The sequence below is a fragment of the Rhinopithecus roxellana genome, chromosome 13 (genome assembly GCF_007565055.1).
Source record: "Rhinopithecus roxellana isolate Shanxi Qingling chromosome 13, ASM756505v1, whole genome shotgun sequence".
Lineage (NCBI taxonomy): Eukaryota > Metazoa > Chordata > Mammalia > Primates > Cercopithecidae > Rhinopithecus > Rhinopithecus roxellana.
Window position 1 is genome coordinate 8,494,248 of NC_044561.1, and position 19,238 is coordinate 8,513,485.

General features: G+C 49.1%; 1 protein-coding gene across 7 annotated transcripts in view; it reads right to left on the reverse strand.

Annotated features, from left to right (window-relative positions):
* The window catches only part of LOC104656671 (protein HIRA), a 103,143-nt gene that overhangs the window by 13,129 nt on the left and 70,776 nt on the right, over positions 1 to 19,238 (reverse strand). For 6 of the 7 annotated variants that reach the window (XM_010356358.2, XM_030915568.1, XM_030915570.1 and 3 more), the window contains 8 exons: positions 18,376 to 18,580; positions 17,886 to 17,990; positions 15,997 to 16,145; positions 13,506 to 13,667; positions 12,851 to 12,909; positions 12,383 to 12,488; positions 10,628 to 10,750; positions 9,990 to 10,153 (listed from right to left, as the gene is read on the reverse strand). In XM_010356358.2, the coding sequence (XP_010354660.1) occupies positions 9,990 to 10,153; positions 10,628 to 10,750; positions 12,383 to 12,488; positions 12,851 to 12,909; positions 13,506 to 13,667; positions 15,997 to 16,145; positions 17,886 to 17,990; positions 18,376 to 18,580 (1,073 nt within the window). Of the gene's footprint in view, positions 1 to 7,957; positions 8,047 to 9,989; positions 10,154 to 10,627; positions 10,751 to 12,382; positions 12,489 to 12,850; positions 12,910 to 13,505; positions 13,668 to 15,996; positions 16,146 to 17,885; positions 17,991 to 18,375; positions 18,581 to 19,238 lie in introns of all 7 variants that reach the window. The other variant, XM_010356359.2, reaches the window with a different exon arrangement.

The following is a 19,238-nucleotide window of genomic DNA, read 5'->3' on the forward strand; positions in this document are numbered from 1 at the left end:
TCCAAAGCTAGCAGAAGAAAATAATAAAGGTAATGCAGAAATAAACAAGATAAATAGAAAAATAATAATCAATGAAACCAAGAGTTGATTCTTTGAAAAGATGAACAAAATTGACAAACTTTTAAGAGAGACAAGATCCAAATAATGAAAATCAAAAATGAAAGCGGGGACATTACAACCAATGCCACAAAAATAAAAAAGATTATAAATAAGAGAACAGCATGAACAACTATATGACAATAAATCTGATAACCTACATAAAATGGAGACAACTTACCAAGACTGGCTCATAAACAAATTAAAAATCTGAACAGATCTCTAACGAGCAAGAAAACTGAATCAATAATCCAAACCCTCTCATAAAGAAAAGCCTAGAATCATATAGCTTCTCTGATGTATTCTACCAAACATTTAAAGAATTAACACCAATCCTCCTTCCAAAAACTCAAATAGGTAGGAACATTTCCTATTTCGTTCTATGAGGACAGCATTACCCTGACAAAGCCAGACAAAGATACTATAAGACAACTATTAGACCAATATCCTTTGTTTTTTGTTTTTTGTTTTTTTTTTTTTTGAGACAGAGTCTTGCTCTGTCGCCCAGGCTGGAGTGCAGTGGCCGGATCTCAGCTCACTGCAAGCTCCGCCTCCCGGGTTTTACGCCATTCTCCTGCCTCAGCCTCCCGAGTAGCTGGGACTACAGGCGCCCGCCACCTCGCCCGGCTAATTTTTTGTATTTTTTAGTAGAGACGGGGTTTCACCAGGTTAGCCAGGATGGTCTCGATCTCCTGACCTCGTGATCCGCCCGTCTCGGCCTCCCAAAGTGCTGGGATTACAGGCTTGAGCCACCGCGCCCGGCCCCAATATCCTCTGTAAACAGTGATGCAAAAATCCTCAACAAAATGCTAGCAAAGAGAATTCAAAAGCACATTAAAAGAATTACACACCATGACTAAGTGGGATTTATTCCTTGAATGCAAGAATCGTTTAATATATGAAAACCAATCATTGTAATATATCACATTAATGAAATTAAAGAAAATTAGCCGGGCACGGTGGCTCAAGCCTGTAATCCCAGCACTTTGGGAGGCCGAGACGGGTGAGGTCAGGAGATCGAGACCATCCTGGCTAACACGGTGAAACCCCGTCTCTACTAAAAAAAATACAAAAAACTAGCCGGGCGAGGTGGCGGGCGCCTGTAGTCCCAGCTACTCGGGAGGCGAAGCCAGGAGAATGGCGTAAACCCGGGAGGCGGAGCTTGCAGTGAGCTGAGATCCGGCCACTGCACTCCAGCCCCAGAGACAGAGCAAGACTCCGTCTCAAAAAAAAAAAAAAAAAAAAGAAAAAAAAAAGAAATTAAAGAAAATTTTAAAATGATATGATCATCTTACTACAGAAAAAGCATCTGAGAAAATTCAACACTCTTTCTTGGTAAAAGCACTCAACAAACTAGGAATGGAAGAAAACTACCTCAACATAATAAAGACCATAAATAAAAAGCCCACAGCTAACATCGTACTTAATGGTAAAAGACTAAAGCTTTTCCTCTAACATCAGGAACAAGAGAAGGATGCCTGCTTCCAGCACTAATATTTAACATAGTATTAAAAGTTCTAGACAGATCAATTAGGCAAGAAAAAGAAATAAAAGGCAACCAAATTGGGAAAAAAGTAGTAAAATTATCTCTGTTCACAGATGACATTATCTTATATATGGAAAACCCTAAAGATTCAGCGAAAAACTACTATAAACAAAGCAAAACATTCTGCCTGCCTGTGGTACCAGGAAGAAGCTGCAAGAGCTGCAAGAGGACTTGCCCTCTGGCCTGAAGTCAGTATAAAGAGCGACCAAGTATTACTGAGATTTCCTCACCCTTCGGCTCTCAGTAAAGGATGGTTTTCTCCACTGTTTCAGGATGCGATGTATATAGCTCTTTGTACGGCCTGCAACACACAACTTAATCACCATCTCTCTGGTCACTGCCACAGGTCTTACAGCAGCAGTCCCTAACCTTTTTGGCACCCAGGACTGGTCTTGTGGAAGACAATTTTTTCATGGACCAGCGGGGTAGGGGAAAATGGTTTCAGGATAAAACTGTTCCACCTCAGATCATCAGGCATTAGATTCTTATAAGGAGAGAACAATCTAGATCTCTCGTATGTGCAGTTCACAATACGGTTTGTGCTCCTTAATGTTGCTGCTGACTGGTCTGTGGCCCAGGGGTTGGGGACACCTGTCTTACACTGAAGACCACACCAAAGGAAGGTTTCCTAAGAGCAGAGCCTGGCTGGGGAGGCTGGAGCCAGAACAGAGCCCAGGAACCTGAAAGGTGGTTGCTTAGTGTCCCAACCTTCTGCTTCCCATTTTCCTTCCGTGCACACTGAACCATGCAAACGATCCTTGAAGTTGAAAGAAATCTGAACCTTTGGCATCCCTGTGGTGCACTGGCAGCTCAAATCAGAGTATATAAAGACCTCCTATAATATATAAAGAGTTCCTACAAACCAATAAGAAAAACAAATGGCAACAATTATTTCCACAGATAGTTCAAAAAAAAGGAAACACAAGCGGCTCTTAAATATATGAAACGATGCTCTCCTAAGAAGCCTTCTTGGGAGGGCTGCTGAGTCAGCATGGCTGGTTGGAAGTCCATCCTCCAACCACAGCTATATTTTCCCAGTTATTTGAAGGATCAGCTCCACTTGAATGACCAATTCTCACCATAAGAGTGTTGATAAATAAGGCCGGGTGTGGTGGCTCGCCCCTGTAATTCCAGCACTTTGGGAGGCTGAGGTGGGCGAATCACCTGAGGTCAGGAGTTCAAGACCAGCCTGACCAACATGGCGAAACCCCGTCTCCACTAAAAATAGAAAAATTAGCTGGGCACGGGTGGCACGTGCCTGAAATCCCGGCTACTCGGGAGGCAAATCGCTTGAACCCAGGAGGCAGAGGCTGCAGTGAGCCAAGATCACGCCACTATACTCCACACTCTAGCCTGGGTGACAGAGAGACTCCGTCTAAAAAAAAAAAAAAAAAGCGTTGATAAACTCAACAAGAGCACAGAAGGCTCATGTTCACTCATCTCCTCTGCCCCAATATCTAGATGAAAAGACAGTAAACAAAAGAAAAAAAGGAACAAATTCAGAATAGTGTTGAGATCAGGAGAGGATATGGCAGAAGACACTGGGATTGGCTATGTCTATGTCTGCTCTAAATTCTCTTCTCCTACATATTCTTTATACAGAGGCAGAAAAGCTGCTCATTTTCCCAGCCTCTCTTGCAGTAGGGGTGGGTGCCCAAGTGATTTAATGGTTGCCTGTGAGGCACAGACTAGTTTCTGGGAGAGCATTTCTTTTCTGATGACAGGGTGAATGCTGCTGTTGCTAGATTTCTCCTGTTCTCTCTCCTTCCCTGATCTTGGACATGGAAGCCACCTTGTAACCATGAGGGAAGGGCTAGTAGACCTTTACAGAGGGTGGAAAGCAGGTGGTACATACTGACAGGTGACTCTGGGAGGGGAACCACAGATTCTCTTAGGCAGAGCCTCAGTGAAGTGTCCTGTTTGGAGTGGGTAAGAACAATCAGCAGGAAGGAGGGGAGAAGAAGAAATCATGGCCATCAAATGGTAGCCTGTTTGTGGCTCCTTCTGTCTGTACCACCATGACCCAGAGTGCTTACTTTCAGGCTAAGAAAGAGAACTACTATAGTGAGCTTTGGCTGGCATCCTGGGCTAAGGCTGACAGAATGAAGCGCCACAATCTGCCCATGATCGGGACTCGTTGGGCAGGTATCTGCCTGCCTCCCACTCTAGTAGATGGCTCATCAGCCTGTCCTGGAGGTGAGATGTGCTAAGCAAACAGCTGTACTCTTGAAAAAGAAACCTGAGTGCACTACCAATCTGGGTCCTTCACTTGTAACTACAACCTGATAACCAAGGATTTCCAGATAGGGTAAAATGTCCTAAAGGAAAGACCACAATGAACAAATCAAAGATTGAACCAGAAAAGGCAGATAATTCAGGGAACAAGTTATTTTAGAAAATGTTAGCATCTGCAGCTGATATCTGAGAAGATATCACAAAGCTTTCCTTCTATTAACAGACCATGCAATTCAGAACAGGCTTCCTCACTGACAACAAAGAAAAAAAGGTGGACAAATAGAAGCAAACTTCTGAGAGCTAATGCGTTAGTGATAAATAACTGAGCCATGGTGTGGGGAAGACAGAAATCCAAAGAGCGATGTCTTTGCTTTGGAAATAATTGTCCATGAGGAAGAGGCTAGGCAGAACTTCTACTAAACTTGAGGGTCTGGGTTGGGCGCGGTGGCTCATGTCTGTAATCCTAGCACTTTGGGAGGCTGAGGTGGGTAGATCACCCGAGGTCAGGAGTTTGAGACCAGCCTGCCCAACACGATGAAACCCCGCCTCTACTAAAAAAAGTTAGTTGGGCGTAGTGGCATGTGCCTGTAATCCCAGCTACTTGGGAGACTGAGGCAGGAGAATCGCTTGAACCCAGGAGGTGGAGGTTACAGTGAGCTGAGATTGTGCCACTGCACTCCAGCCTGGGCGACAGAGCGAGACTCTGTCTTGGAAAAACAAACAGTAACTTGAGGGCCTAGGGGGACCAAAGCAGGGGCTAGGGCCCTGTTAACTTACCCCTCCTTTGTCCTGGTATTCCAAAGGTATGCAACCTAGAATAAGTGTCAACTGGAAGTAAACCAGCATCTACACCAGCTAGGACCCAGCTTTCAGTTCCAGGCAGTCTACAAAACTTCAGTCCCTGAACAGGATCGTGGCATCCCTACAGTGCTACTGCCAAGAAGTCGGCAGAAGCAAACAGAAGTGTTCTGTAGAAGAAGATAACATCATCTTAGGCCTCAAACTATTTCTACAATAAATTTTTCAAATACTATGTCTACTAGACAGTAAAAAATAACCAGGTACATAAGGAGATAAGACAATCTGAATGAGAAACAGCAGAAATATTTATAGGCAACAAAAATAGATCTGTGAAGGCTCCTGATACTAGAATTATCAGACATAAAGCTTTAAAATAACTAAGATTATTATGCTAAAGTAGATAAAAGACTACATTAAAAATGTGGCGAAGAATTGAAAGCATAAAAAATGATATAGCTGATTTTTTTTTTTTTTTTTTTGAGACGGAGTCTCACACTGTCGCCTGGGCTGGTGTGCAATGGCGTGATCTCACTGCAACCTCCACCTCCTGGGTTCAAGTGATTGTCCTGCCTCAGCCTCCCGAGTAGCTAGGATTACAGGTGCCCGCCACCATGCCTGGCTAATTTTTTGTATTTTTAGTAGAGATGGGGTTTCACTATGTTGGCCAGGCTGGTCTCAAACTCCCGACCTCATAATCTGATCCACCTTGGCCTCCCAAAGTGCTGGAATTATAGGCATGAACCACCACGCCCGGCCTTTTTTTTTGGAGATGGAGTTTCGCTCTTGTCGCCCAGGCTGGAGTGCAATGGCACGATCTTGGCTCTGCCTCCTGGGTTCAAGCAATTCTCCTGCCTCAGCCTCCTGAGTAGCTGGGATTACAGGTGCATGTCACCAAGCCCAGCTAATTTTTGTTTTTTAGTAGAGTCAGGGTTTCACCATGTTGGCTGTGTTGGTCTCAAACTCCTGACCTCAGGTGATCCACCCACCTCAGCCTCCCAAAGTGCTGGGATTATAGGCATGAGCCACCACGCCTGGCCTGATACAGCCGATTTTACTTTTTTTTAATTTTTCCTTTTCTTGAGACGGAGTCTTGCTCTGTCTCCCAGGATGGAGTGCAGTAGTGCAATCTTGGCTTACTGCAGCCTCCTTCTCCTGGGTTCAAGCTATTCTCCTGCCTCTGCCTCCCCAGTAGCTGGGATTACAGTCGTATGCCACCACACCCAGCTAATTTTTATATTTTTAGTGGAGACAGGATTTCAGCATGTTGGCCAGGCAGGTCTTGAACTCCTGACCTCAGGTGATCTATCTTGGTCTCCCAAAGTGCTGGGATTACAGGCATGAGCCACTGCGCCCAGCGATACAGCTGATTTTAAAAAGAGAGGATATTACATCTCTCAGATGATAGGAAAAATGAAAGGGAAGAAATAATCAAATAGGAAAAACGAAGAAAATCACTGGTCTCTATCTCTATTTCCACAGAATGAATGAGCTTTTTGAATCTTCAAAACACCAAGATAGAATCCCAAAGTACTTACAAAGCAATGGAAATTAGATTGACAATAGATTTTTTAGCAATAAAACTGGATGCAAAGTCTATGGAACAATGCCTTCAGGGACCTAAGGGGATTTGACTTTGAACCTAGGATTCAAAGTACCTAGTCAATTAAGGTACACCACAGTCAAATTTAAAAATGGAATAAAAAATTAGGCCTCTGTATACACCAAGGCCTGTGAGGGTTGACCCTCCAGCCTTTTTGATGTCAACTCCTTCTGCCCTTCCATTACCATCTCGTTGGGCTGTTCCTTTTAAATTCTAAACTCTCCCACCTCAGGCCTTTGCACTTTCCCTCTGCCTGGATGTTCTTCTCCCAAATATGTGCATGGCTTCATCCCTCACCTTTTCTGGTCTCTGCTTATCTGTCACTTTGGCCTTTTCTTTTTTTTTTTTTTGAGACGGAGTCTCGCTCTGTCGCCCAGGCTGGAGTGCAGTGGTGCGATCTTGGCTCACTGCAAGCTTAGTTTGGCCTTTCTTAATTGCCCAACATGAAACAGCGTCCTGCCAGTATTATGTATCTCCCTGCCCTTTTATTTTTTTTCCATGGCATCCATCACCACTCAAGACACTACAGATACCTCTTCTCATTTGCTTAGTCTGTCTCTCTCCATAAGAAAGCAGATCCACGAATGCAGGGACTCAGTCTGCCTTATTCACTGCTGCCTGCCCCATGCCTATACCACGCCTGGCCAGGGGAGGTGCCCCATCAGTGATTGCTCAATGACTGAATGAAACTGTGAGCTAACTCTTAGATCCATACCTTCTCCCATCCCCCATCAATCTGTTCCTTTCCTGATTTAATCAATAGTTCCGGCATCCATTTTTTGCAGCTACACCTGGAGGTGCCACATGTTCATTACGCTCTTTCCTTCCATATTCAACCACCCATCAAATCTTATTGGTTCTGCCTCCAAAATACATCTTGAACCTGTCTCCTTTCCCCTCTCCATGGCTACCACACTGATCCAAGTCACCTTCATCTCTTCCTGGGACTGTTACAGAAGACACTCCCTGATTGTTTTTCTATTTTAGTTCATGACACCTCTGCGACAACTCTGCCAAGAAGAAAACGCTAGCTCCTCGAAAGGTCTCTGTGGTCCACCTCCTGCCTCATTTCACACCACCCTCTCCTTTTGCCTTCTATGTGCCAGCCACAGTGGCTTCAAACAAATCAAACACTCTTTACTTTTATTCTCACTTCTACTAGGAAACACTTTCTCCAGGTCTCTATATGGCCGTCTCACTCTTCTCCTTGGGTTTCATCTGCAGTGTCCTCTTGCGAGGCCTTCCCTGGTCACTCCTTCCCAGGCACTCTCATCTGAAGACCCTGCTTATTTACTTCTTAGTCTGAATCTAGTCTGAAAATATTTTGTTGACCTAACTGCCTCCCTGCTTATGTGTGCATCCCTACCAGACTGAGCTCCATGAAGGCAGGGAAGTACCTTCTGTCTTTTGTCTTCACAACCAAGCCCAGAGCCCGTGCAGGCAGCCTCCCTCAGCATAGGCATGTGGAGGAGCACTCTGTGGCTCCTGATGTCCAGGGCCCACCTCCTGCCAGGTTGTGGAGGGCAGGCATGTCACCCTCTCACTGATGCTGGGACCTGAGGCTGGGTGCTGGAGAAGTCTAACGGGACACAATTCAAAGCCCTTTGGCTTATTTAAAAAATCTCTACCTTCATGTTTCAAGAAAGAATTCTTGCAGCAACAATGAAAGAAGCACCTACCACTACTGTTGACTCCCACTGGCTTCCAGTGGAGTAGTGAACCGGACCCAGTAAGTCCTTGCATATTTCTCGAAGTCGGTATTCAAACCCTAATTATAGAAAAACAAACAAACAAAAAAAAACAAAACAGAAATAGGAACACATTACAAAAAGAAATAAAAATCAAGAATATGCTATGTTGTTGTGTCTATCAAATCAAAATAAACACATGCGTATTTTATTGCCTACTACGGGCAAGATACCCCCGCATGTCTCTCAGTGTGGGGCACTGAGACCCATAATCGCAGATTTTCACTCATTTGCTCACTCCCCTGACAACATCTGTAGTACCTCCTCTGTGTGTTGCGCCCAGAGGAAAAACGAGATGTGGCCAATTCTGTGATAAACTCCTTAAGGTGATGGGAAAATATGGGAAATTGTGGGCTGGTAAGATCTGTCTTTGAGAATATGGGCTGGCAACTGATGTTAAGAGGAGGTCAGGAGGGTGGGGAGGCCAGCTCGCAGGAGGTAAGAGATGGCAAAGGTATGACTGAGGGGGGGCAACTGAGTGGAGGGGGCATAGGCCCATTAACTCAAGGGTTATGGGCATCACCCAGTAGGGTTGCTAGAAAGGCTGGAGGTAGAGTGTCAGGGTTTGTCAGCACTTGGGGCAGCTAAAGCAATAGCGAATGGATTAAACTGTCCAAAGAAAAGGGTGGATTAAGAGAGGTGAAACTGGAATCTGAGGAATTTTGGAAGTGAATGGGGTCCACTTTTACACTAGATTCCTCCTTTTATAGCCAAGGAAACAAGGGACAGAATGGAAGATGGATAACTGGTGTATGGACACTGGAACAGGCATGTGGAGGATGGAGAAAGAGAAGCAAGCAGCAGAAGTGATCCCAAGATGGGTGGCGGGGCCGACAGGAGGTAGGGACTTGATGTAGGGCATCAGAGCAAGTCCCAATCAACACCTAGGATGAAGCAAACCAGAGTGGAGTAAGAGGAGGGGCTCCCAGGGAAGATGTGACTAGAGCACCACAGGAGAGGTATGAGGGCCTGGGAAGGCTGAGTATTCAGAAAAGCTGGGGACCACACATAATGGCAACCACATAGACCTGGTGGGAAGAGTAAACATCAAATTCATCATTGTGGTCTGCAGGGAGGGAGGGGAGGCTTCAAGCTGATCAGTAATATTTGCTGTCATTTACAAGTGTATGTACACACACATACACACTCATATTTACATAGCCAGAGGCACATATGACATGTTAGTTCTGGGAATTACATTCGTGGTCTGATTATGATTTTCTCTCTTTTCTGTACCTGAATTTTTTTCTAAATTATAATCAAAATGGGGAGGGTGATGACAAAAATAAAGCAAAAAGGCCAGGAAGCTGCACAGGAAGAGCTCTGGGAGGGCCTGCCCATGCCGCACCCTGAAGGCTGCACTCAAGTGGGAGGAAAAGCTGGTAAGGCTATTGGAGTCACTGTGAGGACAGTGCAGCCACCTCTTCCAGCATACCTGGCTTTCTGCAGGGGAGGCAGCAGAGTGAGAGCTCTGGCAGGAAGCACCAGGAATGGAGGGCCTCAGTAAGTGCAGGACATCAGGCAAGCCTGTCCAGGGCAGGAGGGGCTGGGAGGAGGAAGAGAACCACTGCTACAAGATGCCCTCACTGATGAGCAGCACTACCAAGGTGTGGTGCAGGGCAGGAGCCAGAACACAGAATCTACTCCTTCAGACCATGTCTTTCCACCCAGGCATCTATTCCACCCTCCTGCGGCCTGTCTTGCTGCTCCTCTGCGGGAACACCCTCAGGGCCACTCTATTCAGAGCCTCAGAGCCTATTAAGGGGCTGGGTGCCTGCTGAGCTGCCTTAATTGCAGCTCAGGCTGGGAGGTAGAGGCTGCTGGGCCCAACTTGTTGATGGGAGAGCAGCAGGCTGGGATCTGGGCCATCACACCTTTTCCCTGATTTCACAGGGACTAAGCCAGGCCTAGGAGGATGGAGGGGCAGAAGGAGAAAGCTGCTCAGGGCTGCCAGGAGCCTCACCTTCGTTTACGAGGTACCGTGCGTAGAGGAGGAGCCAATGGCGGTACTCGTGGCTGGACTGCAGGGTGAGTGCTGCTGCCACCTGGTTCTCTAGGTAGGCCAGGGTGGTATCTTGCTGCACCACATGAGGCACGGAGAAGAGCCGGGCAGCCTGCCTTCCCGAGCTGCAGAGACCAGGAGAGTTTCCATGATGAGGCAGCAGGCACTACAGAGTCAGGAACCGCCCCCATGTGCAACAGGCAAGGAGCTGGCAGGAGGCAGACACCAGGGCTGCCAAGGCCTCCCGTCCACTAGCTAGTCTGTTGGCAGATGCCAGATCTGTTGTCTGCCCATCCCCACATCCCAGCCATGTGCCTCCTGGCACCCTTGGGGTATCTCACCCAGCACCTGCCATCTGGGCCCCTGAAGTGACAGGGCTAGTGACTGCTGCCCCCAACCCCAAGATATTACCTGATGCAGGACCACTATCCTCAGCACCCCTAGTCTGTCCTGCCCAGCCTGCCTGTGCTGACCAGCACCTGGGGCACAGGGGAAGGGCAGGTGGATACGAGGCCTGGATAGGGACTGTGTGTGCAATGACCCAGTCACTTTCCCAGGGCAGGACTAAGGACAGAGGCCATGGCACTGGGGTCACGTACTTGGAGGTGCGGCCCTGGATTATGGCTAATGGTCCTGAGCACAGCATGGCGTCCTGGGATGGCAGGCTGCTCCTAAAGTCTGCACACTGAGCCAGTGAGTCCTGCTTGTCAGAAACCAGGTTCCTGGGGAGGCAAAGGCAGGAGCAGAGCTCAGGAAAACCAAGAGATCTACCAGAGGAGGCTGGCAAGGAGGCCACAGAGAAGCAGCCCCTGTCGACACAGAAAGCCAGCAGAGGCTGAGCGCCCCTGCACTTCCGCACAGGCGCCTATCACTGACAGGTTTCATGGTAATGGGTCTGATAGATCATTGTTCCCGAGGAAAAATGAATGAGGCGAAGGCTGTGGATAGGGCCCTTGCTGGGAACACTTCAGCTCCATATGTTGGTTCCTGATGACTGCAGGCCTCTGTGTGCAGTGTGCTCTGATGCTCGGCTCAAATACTGCCATAGTCTGCCCAGGGGCCCACATGGCCTGGGTCCTGTAGCTGGGGAGTAATGCCAGGCCTCTACCTGTCTTTATTTCTACAACTATCCCAGATTGGCAGTCCTTCCACCTACTCTGGACCCTTTTCATCCTTGTGAAGAAAAGACTCTTCACACACTTTTAGAACAGCTGGATGTCTTTGTAAACGTGTCCAAAATACAAAGATGCCTATAGAGAGTCAATATTTCTCTTCTTAAATAATCAGCTTATTTCCATTAACAGCAATCATATATAATAGACAACATTTTGCAATTTGGGGGAGCAGGCAGTAGAGGTTTTTTTTTTTCCATTGAGACAGGGTCTCACTCTGTTGTCCAGGCTGGAGTGCAGTAGTGTGATTATGGCTCACTGCAGCCTTGACCTCCTGGGCTCAAGGGATCTCCTGCTTCAGCTTCTCAAGCAGCTGGGACTACAGATATCTGCCACTGCACCAGGCTTATTTAATTTTTTTTTTTTGGTAGAGACAGGGTCTTACTATGTTGCCCAAGCTGTTCTCAAACTCCTGGGGTCAAGCAATCCTCTCAGCCTCCCACAGTGCTGGGATTACAGGTGTGAGCCATCGTACCCAGCATTTTTTTTTTTTCCCAATTTCAAGAAAGAAGTCTCAGTGTGAATGTAGACTTCGGCATGGCAGTTCTTAACAGAAAATGCAGAAAATGGGCTAGGAGGTAGCAAGCTTTGGTTCTTAAGGACCAAAGGTATAGACAGAAGAAAAGAACTTGGAGTGGCTGGAACACAACGTACATATTTCATGTGTCTGGGTTAAGACCTCTGTGTATAAATTATTTTGCAAGTACAGAAAAGGGCTCCAAATTCCTGAGTGGACAGAGGAAAAGTACAGACCATTATGCCTAGGTAAGTGGATGAGCATCCTTACTAATTCACTGAGGAAATGTGAAGTACTTACTAAGCTCACAGAAATTGACTAGTCCTGGTAAGGCTCCTGTAAAGCCAACTCACCTATGCTCATGGTGGCTAAGGGGGCCACAGCAAAAACCATAACAATTTTGGGGCTTTTTCAAAAAGTGGCTCCTGAAAATAATGCAGGAGGACAGTGCTCCTGCATATAGGCTCTGAGGGTAGAGGCCACAGGCTGCAGTGTCCTGGTGGGACAGGGAAGCATGCACAGATAGTCAAAGCAGCCTTCACTCCAGGGCCTGACTCTTAGGAAAAGCAGGGCTAGGCAGCCCTGTAGGCCATGACCCTTTGCTCTGCTGTCTAGAGCAGACAGACACTCTTCCAGGGAATAGTGCTGGGGGTCAGCTTGCTTACCATGTAGAAAGTGACGGATTAAAGCAGTACGCCTTCCCATCAGACAGGTTCATTACTGGGATTCCATGCTGCGTCAGCAAGATCTGTGATACCGTCATATCACTTCCTGGGGACAGCATGGGAATGAGTTCTGGGTGTGTTCTGATCAGCAAGTGTTTGCAAACACATCAAAGGAGAAATCTAAACTCTAGGCTCCCACAGTCCCAGCAGCAAATGTGTAAACACTGCCTTGGCAAATAGGGAGGGCAAGCCATTCTCCTTGCCGCACACCAGGCTCGTCACCTCTTGGGGACCCATTCAAACATGTCCCTAAAAAGTGTGTGTCTCCTGCAGCGTAACCACACCTCCTGCCTCACTGAGAGCTCTGTGCTGAGGCCAGAGCCTGGCTCTCTGAGTGGGGCCCTTCTGCAGCATCAGACATGAACTTGGGCCCCCAGGGGAGTAGGGGCAGCCTGCTGCCTGCATTACCTGCCAGAATGGAGTGTAGAGACTCTTCTTTCACCACAACCACCTGTCTGTGAACATCCCTAGGAGGGAGACAGGGAACAGTTTACTTACCAACCCAAGTAAACACATCAGAGTGTGCCTCAGCCGCTCAGACACTCTGGTCCCTACTGCATGCGCCCCTAACCCTGGCTGCTCCTAGTGAGAGGGACTCTGGGCTACGAGTGGCTTCTGCTCTCCATGTGCCACTACACTCCCTCTGCATAAGGATGCAGCACAAAGCCCAGGCAACAGAGTCACGGGGAACCCTCAGCGCCCATACCACTTTGGGGGAAGCTGGGTCACAGCAGCCACATCAGGAACATGGCCACACTCTGCCAGCTAAGACTTCATTTCTGATGAACCCCGCACAGAACCCTGGCAGTGCAACTGGTTGCATGAGCTGCTCCAGTAAGGAGATAATTGAGCAGGCACCTCCATCCCCATTGCACAACATCCCTCAGCCCTCAGCCTATCCAGGGCACCCAACACAAGCAATATCACTAACTGCTCAGGGCCTCCTCTGGGGTCTGATGGCCAGCCTTGTCCACTGCCTTCCCTGCCCCTGCAGTGAGGTGGGGCCTGCACAGCCCTGTCCTGCCCTGGCTGGAGCCCACCCCACCCTGCGCCTGGCTCTTACCAGACAGACAGTGTGGCCGCAGCGGTGAGCGCCATGACGTAGGAGCCTGTGCAATGCAAAGTAGAGATTGGGGACGGCAGGAGGATGGGAGAGAGGAGACGGCGACCACAGGTGGAGAACACTGACAGCATCCTTTTTTCACAGGCGACACACACCACATCACTGAGAAGACAGAGTAGGGGCAGGTGTCATGGGGGCTGGGTGCTGCAGCCAAGACAGTAGCCCCGGATATGTGGGCCTTTCCTCTGCCTGGGCCCAACAAGAGCCTCCCTTGAGCAGGTACAGTCAGAGGGTAAGGTGGATTGGGTTACGGTGGGGCTGGTGGGGCTGTTGGAGCCTCCCTGAGATCTTGGATGAAAGAGGTTTCTGTCCTCCTTTCACAGGCTGCCCGTGCTTTCCTAAGCTCACGCTGATGCTGACCAAAGGGTGTGGGGGCTTTGGAGAGCAATGCCTCTGATGATCACCTAGGAAACATGCCTTGCTTATCGGATAAGGCCACTTAGTACCCGTAGGACAGTCTCCTAGCTGCAGCTAGTCAGACCAGTCCTGAGAAGGTCTCTAACAAGGCAGGCTAAGAGAAGTGCAGAGATGACAGCATGCACCCCTGTGTCCACGAGGCTGTCTGGCTGGCGTGGGAGATGCATGTCACTCCCAAACAAGGAGTGCCTTACAGAACAGTCTGGACACTGTCCAGCTTCTCCTCTGAGTGACCACCTGGCCCCTGGGAGGGCCCTGCACAAGCAGGCTGCTGCCTTCCCAGAGAGAGCCCCCTAAGGCCCACCCACAGGCCCAGGGTGAGGCTGGAGCTTAGACCCCATTCAGCAGTTAGCAGATGTGCAACCAGTATAGTGAGATCCTGGCCACAGTAGCCACCCAGAGCCCCGCTTTGTGTCACTTCTATCCTGCTGAGCCAGTCACCCCAGCAGGCTCAAGGAGGTCAGTTAAGAAAGGAGCTCTGCCAACCGCTTTCCTAATGAGACACTGTTGCTACTGGCTCCAAAAAGGGAGAGGCAAGTGAGATGCTTTTGTTTACAAATATTTACTTGGAGAGTATGAATCAGAGAACACTCTAAGCAGCACGGGCAGCAGGGAGCTCTCCAAAGTGCTGTGACTGAATTCTTATTTCTTCTGAGACAGAGTCTCAGTCTGTCACCCAGGCTGGAGTGTAGTGGCGTGATCTCGGCTCACTACAACCTCCACCTCCCCAGTACAAGCGATTCTCCTACCTCAGCCTCCCGAGTAGCTGGGATTACAGGCACATGCTACCACGCCTGGCTAATTTTTGTGTTTTTGGTAGAGATGGGGTTTCATTACGCTGGCCAGGCTGGTACTGTGACTGAATTCTATCTGCCCATCTCTGGTGGTCAGAGCCTGCCTCAAGTCAGCCCACTGCAAAGAAAGCCATCATTTCTGGGCTGTAACACTGGGGAGCAGGTCTGCAGGCTGGGCCTGAACTGGGCAGGACTGAGCAGAAGGGGAGGTCCCAGGTGGTCCAGCAGGCTTGCCCCACAGCTGCTATGTCACTGTGGGAGAGGCTGTGCTGACACCCCTTAGCCCTCAGCTGGGGAAGCCACCTGCCTTGGGGGGAGGGACAGAGAGTGGGAGCCTGTGGCAGTATCTGACACACAGGTGCCTGGGACCAGGAGTTTAGCCGGCTCATCCAGAGGGGGAATTCGAGGGAGGAACAGAACAAACAGTGGGGTCCCCTAGGCCTAACAACACAAACTCACTCAGGGACCACAAGAATTGTGGTCTAAGACCTAAGGCCACATGCTTTGACACAAGTAAAAGCATTTACATGGGACCTCATGGCAGATGATTAAGAGTGTAATTATGATGACTGTATCTAAGTGGTCATGTCTGTAAACCTCTGCTGAGTGTCTCCCACGTGGTCCTGACTGGGACGCTACATCAGGCAGGAAACTGAGGAGAAACACTGATTCCCCTTCCATATTGAACACAGGCAGGTACAGGGCTCACATATAGTTCCAGGAACCTAGGGGAAGATACTGGGTGACTAATCACTGAATCAAGGTGCCCCTCACAGTGCAGAATCTGGAATGGGCTGGGATGGGGACTTCAGGGACAGTCAGAAATCCATCCTGACCAACTTGGATGGAAATCTGGGATCCAAAAAGCCCAGGTCAAAGTGAGCCAGGCACACCTTAGCGTGGAACTCAAGACTTTGGGGATCTGGCTGGACAAGGGAATCAGGCCATCAGGTTCAAAGCCTGGCCTGGGTAATCCTCAGGGGCTCAGTTTCCCCATCTATAACACGGGCATACTGACGCTGACCTTGCTGGGTGCTGCAGGGACTGACAGGGACTGAGATGGCAAGCGCATATGCCTGGCCTGGAGTGAAGCCTGGTGTGAGCCTCTGTGGGAGCTGGCGCTCCCAGGGTCATGCACGTCCCCTAGACAGACCCAGGCCCAGAATGATGGCATATGTGCCTGTGTCACCTGGGCCAGCTAAGGACCTGCCCGCCCTTACCAGCTGCCCGCAGCAGTGAGGATCCGGCTGGTGAGTACCGTCTCCCACTCCTTCCCTTCCCGGTTGCACTTCAGGCGGCTCAGCTTCACGCCCCCCACCACTGTCACTTCATTCTCCACCTCAATGTACATGGAGGGATCGGAGCTGACCTGGATGAAGTAAACACATGGGCCTGCTCAGACGAGGGCCGCAGCCCAGGTGACATGCTCCAAGGCTCTGTAGCCTGGGGCCCCAAGGCAGCAGCAGGATACAGAGGCAGACTGGCTGGCCAACAGAGGAGGTGGAGGACAGGTGGGGCAAAGGGGCTGAGCGGGAAGCCCAGAGGGCCAAACATGTGGCCCCCAGGGCAGCGAGAATGCTGGGAGCTGGTTTCTACCCTGTCATCTGTGTAGCTGAACAGCCAGAGAAGAGAAGCAGTGCCAGGGTTAAAGACCCCAAAGTCACCCAACCCTGCCACTTCATCTCACAAGGGAGTAACGTGCCCAAAAGCACACTGCAAAGGACTGAGCTGGGAGTGAGACTTGGGTTTCTAGCCTCCTACTTGAAGAATCTTCAAAGATGGCAGTGTTTGGCAAGATTAGAAATCATGTCAGTGCGTGGAGGGAATGTCTAGAAAACCCCCAAAGGGGCTCTCCAGTTCCTGTGGTGGTGAGACTTGGTCTGCTCAAATGAGACTAAACTGGCAGGGGTGTTTATGGCACAGCATGTATGAGAAGCACCTAGTTCAGTGTCTGGCACCAAATGGGCTCAGCCGCACACGTGTGTGGAGAGCTGAACAATAGATTTTCCCTACGGAAAAATAGGCAGAACCACCAGTCTGTGCTTATGTGGCCACTCAAGTGGGTGAGCTGGGCCGAGGGACGACTGCCCCCTTCACAGACCCAGAAACGACAGTTCCAAGCAGTGATTGGAGGGGAAGATGCCTAGGGGAAGGGCTGGAGGAGTTTGGGAGAGTTCTGTGCTGAGAAGCAAGGCACCCAGGAGGGAACTTGCGTCAGAACACCTGTGAGTGCAAGAGCATGTCTAAGCGCTGCTGACCACGGGAGGGCCCCTGCCTCCGTTCACACCAGCAATAAGAATAAACCCTGTGGGTCCCTACCTTTTGGCTTCCCTGCTTCATTCCTCTGCACTGTGGCCCAGAAGGACCTATGGTAGGAAGGGCTGACGCCTGCTCTCTGGTGCCCTGTGAGGACCAGCCTGGGCTCAGAGCAGTGTGCAGCCAGTGGAAAGTGACCTGCACACAGGGTCCAAGAAGGCTGCTCAAGGACAGGCACCTGAGCTGAGGTACAAGGGTATGCAGACAGGCAGCAGTGTGTGTGACGGCACCATGGCAGGAGAGGCCTAGATACTGTGCTGGGCCAAGTGACCAGGAGGGCTCTGGGTATAAAGGATTATTTACTCCAGAATTGTGTTTTGGATAACCACATGCTTACAAGCTTCCATTCCAAGAGCTCAAACAACTCTGATGATGACTGTGCCGGACACTGAGAAGACAAAGCTAGCAGGATGGCTGGGAGATAGACCACGACTACACAGTCCCACAGACACCAAGCCTGAGGTTGCCCAGGGCTGTGTGTGGAAATGGAGGTGGCTTCCAGTCAGGAGAGGATTCCTGAAGAGCATCAGAACATGTGGTGGTAACGGCAGCCCCAGCAGCTGGGACCCCAAGGGCAAAGCCAGACGGAGGCCATGGGTGGGTGAGAGTAAAGGCTGGCAACTTTGCTAAGAGTTGATGCGTACCCCAATCTGCTGTGACTTCCCCTAGAAGGTGATAGAGAGCCACTGGAAACCAGTCTCCAAGGAAGTGACAAGATCGGGTTTGTATGTGGTAGGGGACAGAGAATCTCTGGGTGTGCCTGAGGGAGAACTGGCAGGGTCCCAGAACTTACCTGGAGGGTGAATGCTCTCTGGGGGCCTGGAATTGGCAGCTTCAGTGCAAGTGCTGGTGCAGAGAGACACATGGCCTCCTTCTCTGCGGTTAGGGCAGCTGGAGACTGGAAGAGCCAGAAACATTCCTGAGCCTTGCTCTAACACTACGGAATAGCATTTGGTAAAGGCAAGTCACCCAGAAGTGAGGCTGGGCCTACGACCAGGGCATTTCCACCCTGGGAGGGAGGAAGCAGAGGGGAATGCTACAAGGATCCTCACCTTATAGACAAGCCAGGTGACGCCAGGGAACCTGCTCAAGGGCCCTGGGTGAGTCAAGGGCAGGTCTGAGGAAGAGCGTGGCCTCCATGCTACATTCCAGGGGCTGCATGTCTAAGCTAGCTGGTTCCCAAGGTGTCCCACCCAGCTGAGGCTTACTATGCACACAAGGCCTTCAAGCTCTAAGTGCAGAAAGGTGGGCTAAAGAAGGCAGAATGGGCCCACTGGCCTCACCTGGACAGACAGAGACACAGGCATGAGACGAGAGTCCTTCCGAGGCCGCCCTTTCTTCTTCTTCTCTACTGTCTCCACCTCAAGCTCAAGTTTTCGCTTGGACAGTGAGGAAGGCTTAGCCAAAGGGACTTTCTCATCGCTGTCACTGCTGCTCTCCAGGAGGTCTCGGGGCCTCAGCTCTTTCACAAGGTTCTGCTCTTTTAACCTGCACAAAAACATTACATCACACTTCCCTTCAGAAACCATTCATGCCAGAAAGAGTGAAGTGAAATATTTAAAGTGCTTAAACAAACCTCTTGCCAACCTAGAATTCTGTGTCCAGTGAAATTATGCCTCAAAAGTAAAGGAGAAATAATGACTTTGTCAGACAAAAATAAACAAAGAGACACCGGAATCTGCTGCCAGAAGACCTGCCTTGGAAGAAATGTTAAAAGTCTTTCAGAGAGAAGATAAATGATGCAGGCCAGAAACTCACATCTGCATGAAGAAAGGAAGAGTGTTAGAGAAAAAAAAAAAAGAACATAAAATAGAATATTTTATATTTCCTATTCCCAACTGATCTAAGAGACAACTTTCTGTTCAAAGAAATAACAGCCATCATGTCTTGAATGACTACAGTTATGAATGAGTGAAATAAGTGGTACCAATGTCATAGGGCAAGGAAGGAAAGAGAGGGGAACTCTTTCTACTACCCACGAAGTGGTATAATATTATTTGAAAGTAGAGTTAGGTTATAAATGTTTATGGTAAACTCTAGAGCAATCACTAAAAAAATTTTTTAAAGCATAATAAATAATGCTGAGAGGACAGAAAATTTATTTTTATTTTATTATTATTTTTTTGGAGATGGATTTTCACTCTTG